General features: G+C 41.4%; 1 protein-coding gene across 2 annotated transcripts in view; it reads right to left on the bottom strand.

Annotated features, from left to right (window-relative positions):
- Positions 1 to 16,487, bottom strand: part of SMCHD1 (structural maintenance of chromosomes flexible hinge domain containing 1) — a 735,404-nt gene that overhangs the window by 560,773 nt on the left and 158,144 nt on the right. For both annotated transcript variants that reach the window (XM_030213010.1, XM_030213015.1), the window contains exons 11-12: positions 12,838 to 12,964; positions 12,557 to 12,740 (exon numbers count right to left, since the gene is read on the bottom strand). In XM_030213010.1, coding sequence (XP_030068870.1) covers positions 12,557 to 12,740; positions 12,838 to 12,964 — 311 coding nt within the window. The remainder of the gene's footprint in view (positions 1 to 12,556; positions 12,741 to 12,837; positions 12,965 to 16,487) is intronic.

Genomic DNA, 16,487 nt, shown 5'->3' with positions numbered 1-16,487 from the left:
CTCTCTTCTGTTTTAATATTGAACCATACCATACGATTATCACTAGATGCCAAATGGTCTGCCACCTTGACGTCAGAAACGTACTCTCCATTCGTAAGCACCAGGTCCAGAACAGCTCCATCTCATGTCGGTTCCGTTACCCACTGCTGGAACAATTCTTCCTGTAGGGAATAAGATCTCATTGCTTCTAGACGACCCCACAGCCGGGACACCCCAATCAACATCCGGCATATTGAAGTCACCTATCAGTAGTACTTCCCCTTTCCTAGCTATCATGCGGATGTCTTCATTTAAGTCCCTGTCCATTTCCTCCGACTGTGAGGGTGGTCTGTATATCACTCCGATATAGTTACATTTTCCTTTCCCTCTTTCCAGTTTAACAAATAGTGCTTCTGCCATACCCCACATGTCCTGCAGTTCTGTCACCTGGATATTATTCTTAGCATATAATGCCACACCTCCACCCTTTTTTCCTACTCTGTCCTTCCTGAATAGATTATAGCCAGGTATAGCAACATCCCAAGTCATGGTTCTCCGTGAACCACGTCTCTGTGACCGCCACTAAATCCAAGTCTGCTTCCATCATTGTAGCCTCAAGATCTAGAAGTTTGTTTCCCATACTATGGGCATTGGTATACAAGGCTCTCCAGATTTTACTCTTTATATTTTCTTCTATAGAGTGTAAACTCCTCCCTCCTTCGGTAAGGCGAGGCCTCCTCCAAGGAGCAGCACCAACTGCAACGGCCCCTGCGGCACATCCTATATACACCCAGCTATATCTCTCCACACCAGACATCCTATATACACCCAGCTATATCTCTCCACACCAGACATCACCACGGAGACCCAGGCCAAGGTATCGGCCTGCTTATCCGACATTGCTGCATGGATGTCCTACCACCACCTGAAACTGAACATGTCCAAGACCGAGCTTATCGTCTTTCCACCAAAACCCACTTCTCCTCTTCCTCCACTTTCTATCTCAGTTGATGGCACCCTCATCCTCCCCGTTTCATCTGCCCGCAACCTCGGAGTCATCTTCGACTCCTCCCTCTTCTCAGGTCACTTCACTGGCTTCCAATCAGATACCGCATACAGTTCAAGCTTCTCCTTCTTACCTACAAATGCACTCAGTCTGCAGCCCCTCATTACCTCTCTACCCTCATTTCCCCTTATGTTCCCGCCCGTAACCTCTGCTCACAGGACAAATCCCTCCTCTCAGTACCCTTCTCCACCACCGCCAACTCCAGGCTCCGCTCATTCTGCCTTGCCTCACCCTATGCTTGGAATAAACTTCCTGAGCCCTTACGCCAAGCCCCCTCCCTACCCATCTTCAAATCCTTGCTCAAAGCCCACCTCTTCAATGTTGCTTTCGGCACCTAACCTTTATACCTTTCAGGAAATCTCCTTTAGATTGTAAGCTCCTTTGAGCAGGGTCTGTCCTTCTATGTTAAATTGTACAGCGCTGCGTAACCCTAGTAGCGCTTTAGAAATGTAAAGTAGTAGTAGTATATACCACACTGGTTGAGAAAAAAACCCTTTTTATTGTAGTTCCAAACCTTCGCAATCCCAGGGCGCTGTTCACTGGGTGCTTCCCCCTTTAAACTCAGGGAACAAGTCTGAGGTCCTCAGCCTTTAGCAAGTGAAGCGTCCCAACAGCAGTCCACAGTCCCCCCAAAATCAAAACATAAACAGGCGAGCTGAGATTCCTCTCTCAGCCCCCCAAACCTCGGTCCATTCCCCCCCTCACCCCTCCCAAATAAAGTTCCTTTGCTTTCAAGTGTTCTACAGTTAGTAGTCCTTGGCTTCCACAAAGTCCAAATCAATTTCTCTTCTTAGTTGTGAACCACAATACTTGGGTTCTCTGACTGAGCAGTGCTCCACCCTCTGCACAGCAACAAACACTCTGTGGCCTCCTACACACTGCTCTCCCCAACAGTTGTAAAAGTCACTTATCTTTAACTCTCCATCTGTTCCTCCTCACAGGGTGCAACTGCAGGGAGATCGGCTCCACTCTCCTCCCATTCCATGTCCTTTTTCTCTTCACCCCAAATCTCCTCCAGTCCTCCGTTCCTCAAAGACTTCAGAAAGGCAGCTCTCTCCCTTTCACAGGTGGCAGGAATTACATATTGCTTCCTGACCCAGGGAAACTGGTCCTCCTCATTCCTGCTCCCCCTCCTGGCCACTGGTGTTTCTGCATCCCCCTGACTACTAATGCAGGGGCCCACTCCTAGTAAGGGAATCCTATCCGGGTTTTGGGTCCCACCCCTCCCCCTGCTGGCTTCTGGGTATGATAGTTCTAACTCTGCTGGCTTCAAGGGATGATTCAAGGACTCTGTCCTATTACAAGATGCATTAGATGTCCTACCTTCCTTGGGGTTAATTATGGCTTTGTGGCCTTTTATACCCCTCCCCATCAATTTTAGTTTAAAGCCCTCTTTAGTACTTTAGCCAGCCTGTTGCTGAAGACACTCCTTCCCTTCCCTGACAGATGGACACCATCACCGCTCAGTACCTCTTGGAAAATCATCCCATGGTCTATGAAACCAAAGCACTCTCGTCAGCACCAACCACACAGCCACACATTTATCTCCAAGATGCGAGCTTCTCTCATTCGACCTTTACCTTCGACAGGGAAGATCGATGAGAACACTGCCTGCGCACCTAGATGCTTCACCCTCTGACCCAAAGCCATGAAGTCTCGTATGATATGTTAAGTAGGATATTTAGCCATATCATTTGTGCCAACGTGGATGAGTAGCATAGGAGCGTGGTCCATAGGCTTGAGGAGTCTAGGCAATCTATCTACAATATCACAAATCTTGGCACCAGGCAGACAGCACACCTCTCTGGACAACATATCTGGCCAGCAGATGGGCGCTTCAGTACCCCTGAGAAGTGAATCTCCAACCACCACTACCTTTCGCTTTCTTTGGGCCAATTGTCCGGCTGTGGTGGCATTTTTGGTCATTGTTTCCTCCTGTTTTTTTAGATGTTTCTAGCTCTTCTACCTCCAGGGCTGTGAACTGATTCTTTAGTTGAATAGAAGGTGGAGTTGGAGGATTAATCTTGTGGGACTTGGTGACCTGCTTCCAACTGTGCTCTGTCTGCCCAAGATCTTCTCTCCCTTTGCTGGAAGTCCTCAATGTTTTGACCTGCATCTCTGGGTCAAATTTCTGGTTGTCCCAGATGTTTCTTAGTCTTGCCACTTCTTCTCTTAGTTCTTGTACTTCTTTCACAAGGGACTCAATGTATGTACATTTATCACATGAAGCCAGAATCTTGTCTTGGTCCAAGGGTTTGGTCTTGACAGTGGTAGAAGTTTTAGGGGCTCTTTGTTTCTTTACCATAGTTCAAAATGTAGGGGCTGTTGTACTTGTGATAACAAAATATGTAGCCTATCACACAACTACCAATCCTGTTATTTCTCCTACTCCTGTTCTATGGGATAAAGGGGTTAGGTAGTTAATGTGTAGTTTTAGCGTAAGAACTGAGAACCTATTAAGATTTACTGTGTGGGTGGAATTCAATGTATGTATCTGGCTATTTGAAATTCAGTGACTGAGCTTTTTCCTTCAGGGTATTTTTTCCCTCTCCTTTCCCTGATGTACCAGTTGGTTGTAGACCTAATTCAATAGATTAATCTTGCAAAGTAAAGACCTAGAATAAATCTGATCCTGATCTATGGGTATAGCTGATTAACAATGATTTTTTTGATTATACTGCCAATACGGTACTGCCAACAGTGAGAGAGGCTTGATGAACAAGTTTAAGGAAGAGAAGGTAAATTGGTATCCTATGTGATATATAATGAGAATAACAACCAATGGATATGTTAACAGAGGTCCTTTTTATCTAGAGCAGGAAGCCCATGATGCTGAGCAGAAGGCTGGGGATATACTGTGATAATGAATGGTTTACTTTTCAGAAACAGTTGTAATTTGGATGGAGTTAATTTGTGATAATAGTGTATTTAGGAAGTGTCAGTCTTGGGGTGGGTGGGTTTAAACTTAAAACCTGTGGAATGTGTTTGCTGTAAAACTCTCTCTAAAGCTGTATTAAGCCACTTATCTACACAGCTGGTTGGGATTAGGGGAAGACAGGGTTAAGAAAAGCACCAGAAATGCCCCAAAACCACAGCTCTAAGGTAGGGATAACCAGAAATAATGCCAGAACAAGTCTTATCTGTGAGCTTTCAGGATTTCAGTCAGGAATCAGGAGACAAGAGACCTTGTGGTAGCCTTTTAGCTCTCTCAAAGCAGATGTTTTAGCCACACCTAAACTATACAAGCTGTCTACAAGAAACCAGGTGGGGGAGGAGGAGGGCTCAACACACTATAAGAAAAAAGATCTAATACAGAGTTATAGTAGTTTTTAAATCTAGTAATCAGATTAACAGATATCAAATAAAAATAAAAATAGTCAATAAACAAGTTAGAAAACACTGCAGAGCAGAACAGATAAAACAGTTGGTTTTGTTTTTGTATAAATATAAATGCAGTGACAAGGACAGACAAGGATTGGGGGGAGAGATGTCCAAAACCACAGCTCTAAGGTAAGGATAACCAGAAATAATGCCAGAACAAGTCTTATCTGTGAGCTTTCAGCACATCAGGCAGGAGACAAGAGAACCTGTGGTAGCCTTCAGCTCTCTCAAAGCAGAAGTTTTAGCCACACCTAAACTATACAAGCTGTCTACAAGAAACCAGGTGGGGGAGGAGAAGGGCTCAACACACTATAAGGAAAAAGTGTTCAGCATTGCTCCAATGAATTCCAGGTCTTGAACAGGGGTAAGATGGGACTTGGGGTAATTTATTACAAACCCTAGTAGTTCCAACACCTGAATAGTCACCTGCATGGACTCCCGAGCACCATCCTCCGAGATGCTCTTCACCAGCCAATCGTTGAGAAAGGGGAACACATGCACTCCCAGTCTGCGTAGCGACGCTGCAACTACTGCTAAGGATTTTGTGAATACCCTGTTTGCTGACGCTAGACCAAATGGCAGAACACAGTAATGAAAGTGTTGCATTCCCAGCTGAAATCGAAGATACTTCCTGTGAGCTGGAAGTATCGAGATGTGTGTGTAAGCATCCTTTAAGTCCACAGAGCATAGCCAATCGTGTTCCTGAATCATGGGAAGAAGGGTGCCCTGGGAAACCATCATGAACTTTTCTCGGACTAGGAATTTGTTCAGGGGCCTTAGGTCTAGGATGGGATATATCACCCCCCATTTTCTTTTACAGAAAAGAACGGGCTCAACCGCATGGGCCTGTAGAAGGGCGGAGAGTTCCTCTTCAAGTACCTGCCTGTGCTGAGAGATGAATGAATGAGCTCTCGGTGGACAATTTGGAGATTTGGATTCCAGGTTGAGGGTGTATCCTAACCGGACTATTTGAAGAACCCACTGGTCGGAGGTTATAAGAGGCCACCTTTGGTGAATAATCTTTAACCTCCCTCCAACTGGCAAGTTGTCTAGTATGGACACTTGTATTGCGACTATGTTTTCTTAGAGCCAGTCAAAAACCCATCCCTGGTTTTCCTGAGGAGCATCAGGGGCCTTGGGCGCATACTGTTGACAAGAACGAGCGCATTGGGGCTGAGCCTGAGTAGGGTGGCGAGACACGGGAGTGTACCTATGCCTAGAGTAGGAATAGGGAGCACTCTGTGACCCACCAAAAACCTCCTAGATGAGGAGGTGGTAGCAGAAGGCATCCAGCAGGAGAGAGAGGCCACAGAATCTGTGTGCGTCTTGATCTGGTCAACCAGATCTTCCACCTTCTCTCCAAAAAGGTTATCCCCCAGCAAGGAACATCCGCTATTTTCTGCTGGACCTAATGGTCTAGCTCAGAGGCACGCAGCCATGAGAGTCTGCGCATCACTATACCTTGAGCAGAGATCCTGGTTGCTACATCAAAGGTGTCGTATGCGCCCCTGGCCAGGAATTTATGACATCTTCTGCTGCCTGACCACCTGGTAAAAAGGTTCGGCCTGCTCCGGAGGGAGGGCATCGACCAAACTATACAGCTGCCACACAGAGTTCCACAAGTGGATGCTCATAAACAGCTGATATGACTGGAAAAAGTCAGCGAGCACAGCGGCCTGATACATTTTCCTCTCAAAAGAGTCTAAGATCCTAGCTTCTCTGCCTGGGGGTGCCGAACCATAGTTTCTAGTACTCTTGGCCCTTTTTAGAGAGCAGACCACCACCATGGAGTTATGGGGTAACTGAGACCTCATCAACCCAGGTTCATCATGGATCCAATACCTGAATTAGCTATGAATTAAGGTGTGAAGTAGAACAGTTGCTAAGGTTACTAAGGGCAATTTGATTACTGGGCTAGCTTCAAAGGGTTTGTTTGAAATAGTCTCCTTAGAATTCAAACTATATAGAGAGGAAAGGTCCCACTCAACTTTCTTTCTGAGAAGTTCTGAGAGAAGAGCACATCACTGTGGGTAAGTGACATTATTTTATTCTGAGCATGGTAACTTAAAGATTAGGGTTTAAAAGAGGAATTGTAGAATACTAATAAAACACAGAATTTAAAAAAAAAAAAAAAAAAAAGCAAGCAAACTTTCTTAGTCTCCATACCCTTTTCCCCATAGTTTTAAAACTGGTTTCTGCCACAGTTGAGGGTTTAAAAGAGGAATTGTAGGATATTCACAAACAGTTTGCTAACAGAATTTTAAAATAAATTAAAAAAAAAAAAAGGTAAGCAAACTTTATTAGCTAATCTCCATACCCTTTTCCCCACAGTTTTTAAAACTTGAAGTTTCTGATACAGCACTAACAGATAGTCTCTAGAAGGCACAGAAGGGCCCAGTTCAGTCATAGAGGCGAGATTAAATGAATTCTTTGCTTCGGTCTTCACTGAGGAAGATTTGGGAGAGATACCGGTGCCAGAAATGGTATTCAAAGCTGACAAATTGGAGAAACTGCATGAAATTTCTATAAACCTGGAGGAAGTAATGGGGCAATTTGACAAACTAAAGAGTAGCAAATCTCCTGGACTGGATGTTATCCATCCCAGAATACTGATATAATTGAAAAATAGGTATTATTAGGAAAGGAATAGAAAACAAAAATGAGGCCATTATCATGCCTTTGTATCGTTCCATGGTACGACCACACCTCAAATATTGTGTTCAATTCTGGTCACTGCATCTCAAAAAAAGATATAGTTGAATTAGAAAAGGTGCAGAGAAGGGTGACGAAAATGATAAAGGGGATGGGACGACTTCCCTATGAGGAAAGGCTAAAGTGGCTTGGGCTCTTCAGCTTGGAGAAAAGAGGGCTGAGGGGAGATATGATAGAGGTCTATAAAATAATGAGTGGAGTTGAAAGGGTAGACGTGAAGTGTCTGTTTACCCTTTCCAAAAATACTAGGACTAGGGGGCATGCGATGAACCTACAAAGTAGTACATTTAAAACGAATCAGAGAAAATATTTCTTCACTCAACGTGTAATTAACGCTGGAGTTCATTGCCAGAAAATGTGGAAAAGGCGGTTAGCTTAGTAGAGTTTAAAAATGGTTTGGGCAGCTTCCTAACGGAAAAGTCCATAGACCATTATTAAACTGGACTCGGGGAAAATCCACTATTTCTGGGATAAGCAGCATAAAATGATTTGTACTTTTTTGGGGATCTTGCCAGGTATTTTTTTTTTTAAGTGGAATTAGTATCTTATCTTAATTCCCCTGATCTGGAAATCACGGCTTGCAAAATTCAGGATGCTGTCACTTATTATGCAAACACTTATGCACTGAATTTCACTTGAAGCATCACGGAAGTACACAACAAATGGATGCAGTGTAGCTTGACTGTTTTCCCAGTGGAAACCTTGAACAGCATCTTGGACAATAAAGGAGTAGTTTTCAGCAAAGTCCAAGAGAACAACAATTTCACAAGGATTTAGGTTTTCTTTAACAGTTTTTAAGTATTGTGTCTGATGTTTGGAAATGTAATGGTGAATTGACAGGTTTGAAACTTTCAATGCAAGCTCAGATACAAAATCATCAACATACATCTGTTTGGTCTCCAGTGTGGTGCTATCTGTATGAACCCACTGCTTAAACTCGATTGTTTCACCTGGGTCAGCATCACTGAACACTTCTGTCAGGTAATTTTCAAGCACATCTTTACCTGGACATATTTCACACCTGTGAAGCATGCATTCTTTGCATTCCAAATTGCACACAGTTTTAGCCATCAGGGCTTTGTAATCTTCGTTCAGCAGATGGCTTCCAGCAAGCATAAGCTTCACATTTTGATGAATGACACAAACACACACTGAATGCATACCAGATGAGCCAACAGTGACACACCATTTTGGCCTTAGCTCACAAAATTTGGAAAAACCCACTTCTGGCCCATTTTGAGTACGATATGCAACATACATTTCTTTTAGATTGCTAAGCAGCAAACGCTTTTGCATCTGAATTTTTTCAGTGCCAGTTCTGACAGAGACAAAATCTTTTTTCCCTGGGCACAGTCTACTGAATTCATCATCTTCAAAAAAGCCAAGAATTTTTTTTTCTGTTTCTCCTGGTAAAACTTTACCTTTCTTCTTGTCTGGTTTTGCCAGAATTCCACAAACTGATTTCAGATTTCTTGCTTTTTTTAACCATTCTAGTTGAAACCATGAATTCTGAGGCAGTTCTTTCAATAGACCAGCTGTTTGGTGCTAAAGTTAGTATTTGCAGTTTTTCTGCATGATTTGCTGAAACTTGGACTTTGTTTTTCAACTCGTTTAGCAGGTCATCATAATCAGAACATTTGTCACATTTCTGACTGGTAGAAGGTTGAGTTTCAAACTCATTTAGGTCTAAGCCACCAGCAACTGCAAGATGATAACAAAGTATTTTGCACTCGCCTGATTTTGCGCTTGGTGTAGCCTCGTACATCACGCTTGCTGACTTTTTTTGAACTTTAATGGAGAAATACCAAGAGATGTCAAACTTGTGTTCAACTTGCCAGAAATGTCACTGTGTTCATCATCTGCTGCTGTTGATGATAAAGAATCAGCAGCTCTGTTACTGACGTCTTTTCGACAAGATGGACATAGTTTCTGACCCGGCACAAATATTTTGCTTGTTAAGGCCTTTAGCTGGGCTGCTAGTGTGTCATCCAGCACTCTTAAGCCCCTTTTTGCATTATGACCACCTTTGGAAAATGGGTTACAGCAGGTTCTTTGCAAAAATTCAAACTTTTTCAACAGTAAGGATTCATGATGAAGGCAAATAGTTGATCCAGCATCGAAAAGTTGACCAGAATGCTCTTGTAACAACTTCTGTTGATCAGGCAGAAGCTCTTCAATTAATTTCAAACCTTTATTTTTATTGTATGTCAGTAAATGACACTCTGATGTACTTGAACAGCCAACTGAGCAAAGTGGAAATTCATCTGATCTTTCTGGATCCATTGATGACCATTAGCATTAGTTCAACAAACGCATTTATTCTTGCAATCAGGTTTTCAATGGGTAAAATTTTACTTCAGTCTAAAGTGATTAATATCTTCATTTGTGGCATTTAATTCAATATAAATGAGCCTGTCGGTGCAGGTGCGAGTTTCTTCAACAAGATGTATGTATACAATGGTTTCCACCCTGTTTTTTAGTTTACTTGAACACAGTTTTATAACATAATGTTTAAAGAAAACTTCTTTAGCCAGTTAGACTTGGCCAATTATGATTCGTGAACCCTGTTGCAAGGCAGAATTGTTTGTTTCATTGCCCAATTGTATGCTTCTGGTACCTCCTGGCTCCTGAGTGTCTGTTGCTAGGCTTACTTTGATGCCTACAGTTCACTAAGAGGTCAAACTGTAGCAAGGGTGAAGAAACACCAGCAACATCACAGGGTCCACCAATCATAATTGGCCAAGTCGGTCATCCTAACTGACTGCAGTTTTCTTTAAACCTGTTATGAAACCTGGCCTCATCCTTCCACATCCTAAAAAACATTCCTGTTTTTTAGTTTTCTTGAATACAGTTTTATAGCATAATGTGTTCTTTATTTTAAAAAATTGGTGCTTTTTGAAAGAAGAATCACTTTTACTACACTTGTATCAAGGGTGTAGTGAAGAAATCACAGGCTGCTGCCCGCAAACATTTGAGGGCATTTTTGCAATCCTTATATGACGAGACTCCAAAATGAAAACTACATATTCTGATAGAAGGAAATCTGCTCTTTCTAATGGTGCTAAAAGAGAGAACATTGAAGCTGTCCCACTGGAGATCAAGGGCATCAAAGATAGCCCAAAATGGGCAAAAATGCTTTTTATACCAACTTTGAACGCTTACAATTTTTCAACCACTTGAAGGAAGGTGCTGCAAATTGGAATGCCTCATTACAGCCGTGCATTTAGTACACCTACCAAAAATCAACCTGAAAGGCCAACTAGTTTAGGAACTACAGCAGCCTCAACATCGCTGTAAATTGATTTTTGCCGTTTTTTTGGCAAAGTTTGAGCCTAAACCATTCAAAAAGTAAGAGGACTAGGAACATGGGGTTTTGCCGGTTCATTAAGCCCTAAAAGTAGTGCAGGTTCTCCAAATATCCCCCTTGTACTACTAAAACTTCCAGTTTTACAGCTTCTGGAAGTTGGCCCAAAATGTCATTTTTGCTCAGGCGACATTTTGCAACCCTTTACTTGAGGTCCCCTAGAACCTCCAATTTTTAGTCTTTTGAACTAAAATTTTGCATAGCTTAGTTTTTTATCATAAAGAAACTATGTACCAAATTTCATCAAAATCTGAGATGGTGAGGTGGGGACCCCTGGTCCACTTGACACGGAATGACTCATCTAGTAAATAGACTCATACGTACTAAATATTTAACAACAGCCACTAAGACTACTATTGTGAATCAACTAGCTGCTTACTTTGAACAGAAAGTAATTCAAATCAGGGAAGCTGTTAACAAGTTTACAGGCAATTCTGTGATGCCAGTCAGTACATTATATAATCCTGTTGTTGACATAGTTGCAGATAGATTCTGGCCCTCTTTCTCTGTAACCTTGCATGATACAATTAAATCTTTTCTTTCAAAATATTCCTTCTCACAGTATACCTTGGACATCTGTCCTAGTTACTTACTAAATAGCACTCCCAGTTCATTTGTTGGCCTCCTTTTAATTTAGTCCATATAACAGTTTCACAATAGATCATACTTCTTTCTTATCCTTTGGAAACTAATCTAAAAATATTAGGGGTAATTACAGATCAGCATCTAACTTTTGAATCTCAGATATCTTCTGTAGTCCCCAAATCTTTTAAGTTCCTTTAGAAACTGAAAAGTGTAAGATCCTTCTTTTCACCCAATATCTTTAGGTTACTTGTACATTCCCTAGTCTTAACTTGATGATTGTAACTGTATTTACTCCTTTTATGAGGTAGCTTTCTAAAATGACTGCAAACTGCTCAAAATACTGCAGCTAGATTTGTCTTTCAATGATCACATTTTGATAGAGCCTCACCTTTATTACTTAAGCTACATTAGCTTCCCACAAAAGCAAGGATTATATTTAAACTCTGTTTTCATCGCTCAAATATTATAAAGTATAGCACCAGACTATATGCAACTGTTGATTAAGCTTCCTCTGTGCAATGCCTAGGCTGGTGCAAGGAACTACCTGAGACTACATTTTCTAAACTGCAAAAAAGTGATTTACAGATCAATTCACTCTGCCAGTTTTACCTTTCAGGGTACCAAGTGGTGAAATCTCTGTCAAGGACAATTAGACAACAACAAAATTATTTTAAAATTCACAAAGCTCCGAAATCTTACTGTTTTGCTAAGTTCTTATTAAGGGATAATGAGTCTATAGCTTAATCCAGTCTGTTGCCAACTCCTACACATTTCCTGCACCCTTTGCCTGTTTGCCTTGTGTAAACCTTTCTAATTTTTTTATTTTTACATGCGTACTTTGTATTTAACATATTGATAGCACAGCAGCATAAATTACTCTGTATAATAGTTTTAATTTTTTTTCTCTGATTGTAAGCCACATTGAACTCAAGATCGTTGGGATAATGAGAGATATAATAAATAAAACAAAAGGGAAGAACTCCCTGCACAAAACTGCACAGATGAGATAATGCAATAAAACAAATCCTTGTGTACTTGAATGTAACTCACCTTGAGCTACTACTGAAAAAGGTGGGAGCTAAACCCACATAAATACATACATAAAATAAAATCTGCCATAACTTCAGTGATTTTGTTTTGAAGCTATGGTGTTAAACTCTGGCTTTAACCTGTGTCGTAACCACTGACATATCTCATGTTGCCTTGAATTTGAAACTACTGTCAGTACAGTAAAAAGCCAAGAAGTAAAGCAAGATAAATAAAAATGAGAGAAGAGACATGAGTTTAACACCATAGGACCACACAGGACCTGCATTATTACAAAAGGCATGGAAAACAGACAGAGCATGTTACTATTTTCCCATCATTTCCTATGCTCCTATATATATTAGATGTTTGTTTTTAAAATTTTAGAAATATGAATTATAAACACCAATTCTCAATGATTCACTGATGAGTTATAAACATACCTGTCCGTTAAAAATCCTTGTGAAAAGAGTGTTCTTATCTTTTAACTTTAACTCCAGGTCCATGAAAGTCAGTTTGTTTGTGCTGACTTGGAACTTGTCATTAGAGAATAATGCCCCAGAAATTCTGCTATAGCATTCAGTTGGTCCAAGTCCTCTTTTCTTAGGAGGCATGCACCAATCAAAGCTTAAATATAAGAGACATGGTGTAAACAAAATAGCATATGCAATAAATCATCATTTTTAAGGCAGTGCAAAAAGAATTAAATGTTAGAGAATCTTACTCTTCTACTGTTGTATACGGTATTAACCTTCCATTCCAAAAACATTCAAATATCGGCCTTTTCCCTCTGGCTCCCTTTTCCACTATAAGGCAGTCATCATCATAATCATCATCCTCGTCTTTTACTCCTGAACAGGAAAGAAAAGAAATATTTACAAGAAATACACACACCAGTCAAAGAATTGAAATGAAAGGTACATTTTATGATAGCTAAAAAAAGAGGGCAATTCTAACAGGGAATGGGATTTGATATACCTCCTTTCTGTGGTTATAATCAAATCCGTTTACATATTATATACAGGTACTTATTTGGTACCTGGGGCCAGAGTCTTGCCCAGCAAGTCACAAGGAGTTGTAGTGGGAATCGAGCCCAGTTCCCCTAGTTCTTAGGCCACTGCACTAACCATTAACCTCCAGTCCAGGACAAAGGAGACTATAACTTTCACAAAATATCTCTCTATTTTAACAGCTTACATACAAATAACACAATTAACTGGAAGATAAGAAAACAGCCCACAAACACTGGACCTTCACATTCTATTGTCTTCAGTGATCATCTTCACCACCAGCAAAGTGCTGTTTACCTGACACCCAGCTGGTGAATAATATGACAAAATAGGATAAAGAGGAAAAACATAAGGCCTGTCAATTCTTTTCTGGACTCTTAGATAATTAAAGCAACTATACCAACAAAAAATATTCTTAGGATATATTCACTATCAATTTATAAGTTAATTGAAAAGCTGAACAGTGCTAATGAAAAATTAAGCTTTAATCATAAAACATCAGTAATAAAAAAACAAAAGAAAATCAGTAGATTAAAGTATAAATTCAATCACCAAACTGCTTTAAACTTCTCCAAACCAATCCTCAAACAGTACATAAGTACATAAGCACTGCCACTCTGGGAAAAGACCAAAGGTCCATCAAGCCCAGCACTCTGTCTCCGACAGCGGCCAATCCAAGCCTCAAGAACCTGGCAAAAACCCAAAATTTAATAACGATCATTGGACTTTTCCTTCAGGAATCTGTCCAGACCCCTTTTAAACTCAGCAAGGCCAGCTGCGGTCACTACCTTCTCCAGCAATGAGTTCCAGATTCTAACCACGCGCCGAGTAAAGAAAAAATTTCTCCAATTTGTTTTAAACTTACCACATTCTAATTTCATCTTTTGCCCCTGGTTCTATTATTGTTAGAAAGCGTAAACAAACGCTTCACATCTGTCTGCTCTACCCCACTCATTATTTTGTAGACCTCTATCATATCACCCCTCAGCCGCCTTTTCTCCAGGCTAAAGAGTCCTAGCCTTCTTAACCTCTCCTCAAAGGTAGTCGTCCCATCCCTGTTATCATTTTCGTCGCCCTTCTCTGCACCTTCTCCAATTCCTTTATATCTTTTTTCAGATGAGGCGACCAGAACTGAACACAATACTCCAGGTGCGGTCACACCATGGAGCGATATAACGACATTATAACATCCTCATGCTTGTTTTCCATCCCTTTTCTAATAATACTCAACATTCTGTTCGCCTTCTTGGCCGCCGCAGCACATTGAGCTGAAGATTTCAACGTCCTATCCACGATGACTCCCAGATCCCTTTCTTGGTCCGTAACTCCTAAAGCGGAACCTTGCATGACATAGCCGTAATTCGGGTTCCTCCTTCCCACATGCATCACTTTGCACTTGTCAACGTTGAACTTCATCTGCCATTTGGTCACCCAATCCCCCAGTCTCATGAGGTCCTCTTGTAATCTTTCACATTCCTCCCACGACGAGACAACCTTGGATAACTTTGTGTTATCTACGAATTTAATTACCTCACTAGTTACTCCCATCTCAAGGTCATTTATAAATATGTTAAAAAGCAGCAGTCCCAGCACAGACCCCTGAGGGACCCCACTAACTACCGTTTTCCATCGAGAATGATGATCATTCAACCGTACTCTCTGCTTCCTATCTTTTAACCAGCTCTTAATCCACAATAATACACTGCCTCCGATCCCATGACTCTCCAGTTTCCTTTGGAGTCTTTCATGAGGCACTTTGTCAAACGCCTTCTGAAAATCTAAATATACAATATCCACCGGCTCCCCTTTGTCCACATGTTTGTTCACCCCCTCGAAAAAATGCAGTAGATTTGTGAGGCAGGACTTCCTTTCACTAAATCCGTGCTGACTTTGTCTCAGTAGCTCATGCTTTTGTATGTGCTCTGTAATTTTATTCTTAATAATAGCCTCCAGCATTTTTCCCAGCACCGACGTCAGACTCACCGGTCTATAATTTCCCGGATCTCCTCTGGAACCCTTTTTAAAAATCGTCGTTACATTGGCCTCCCTCCAATCTTCCGGTACCACATCTGATTTTAGGGATAAATTGCATATTACACCAGTTGCTCCACAAGTTCATTTTTCAGCTCTATTAATACTCTGGGATGAATACCATCCGGTCCCGGTGATTTACTACTTTTCAGTTTGCAGAACTGCCCCATTACAGAGAAATCATTTAGTCTTTCTGACTCGTCCGCTTCAAATACCTTTTCCGGCACCGGTAACCCTCCCAAATCCTCCTCGGTGAAGACCGAAGCAAAGAATTCATTTAATTTCTCCGCTACAGCTTTGTCTTCCCTGATCGCCCCTTTAACACCACAGTGATCCAGCGGCCCTACCGATTCTTTAGCCGGCTTTCTGCTTTTAACATACTTTAAAAACTTTTTGCTATGTGTTTTTGCTTCTAACGCTAACTTTTTTTCAAAGTCCTTCATCCCTCATCTCCTTTTTGCATTTGGCTTGACATTCCTTAAGCTTTATCTTATTGTATTCAGTCGGTTCCCTTCTCCATTTTCTGGAGAATTGTTTTTTGGCTCTAATAGCTTCCTTTACCTTACTGTTTAGCCACGCCAGCTGACGTTTGGTCTTGTTTCCTCTTTTTCTAATTCGCGGAATATATTTGTCCTGTACATCTAGGATGGTGTTTTTGAACAGCATCCACACCTGATTCAAGTTTTTTATCCTTTCAGCCGCTCTCTTTAGTCTTTTTTTCACCGTTCTTCTCATTTTATTGTAGTCTCCTTTTCTAAAGTTAAACGCTAGTGTATTTGATTTCCTGAGTTCACTTACGTCATAGCCAATATCAAAACCGATCATATTATGATCACTGTTATCAAGTGGCCCTCGCACCGTTACTCCCCGAACCAGATCATGAGCTCCACTAATGATTAAGTCTAGTATTTTTCCTTCTCTTGTCGGCTCCTGAACCAGCTGTTCCATGAAGCAGTCCTTGATTTCATCAAGAAATTTCACCTCCCTTGCATGTACCGATGTTTCATTAACCCAGTCTATATCCGGATAATTGAAGTCACCCATTAATATTACATTGCCCTTTTTATTTGCTTCCCTAATTTCCCTTGACATTGCTGCATCCGTCTGCTCGTCTTGACCAGGCGGACGGTAGTACACTCCTATCACCATCCCTTTCCCCTTTTCACGTGGAATTTTAATCCATAAGGATTCCAATCGGGGTTTTGTCTCCTGCAATATTTGCAGCCTATCTGAGTCAAGGTTCTCATTTACATACAGTGCTACCCCTCCTCCAATCCTATCCACCCTATCGCTACGATATAATTTGTAGCCCTGTATGACTGTGTCCCATTGG

Source organism: Microcaecilia unicolor, chromosome 1, assembly GCF_901765095.1.
Source record: "Microcaecilia unicolor chromosome 1, aMicUni1.1, whole genome shotgun sequence".
Classification (NCBI taxonomy): domain Eukaryota; kingdom Metazoa; phylum Chordata; class Amphibia; order Gymnophiona; family Siphonopidae; genus Microcaecilia; species Microcaecilia unicolor.
Note: the sequence above shows the minus strand (reverse complement) of the source record. Positions and strands in the feature narration are given on the sequence as shown.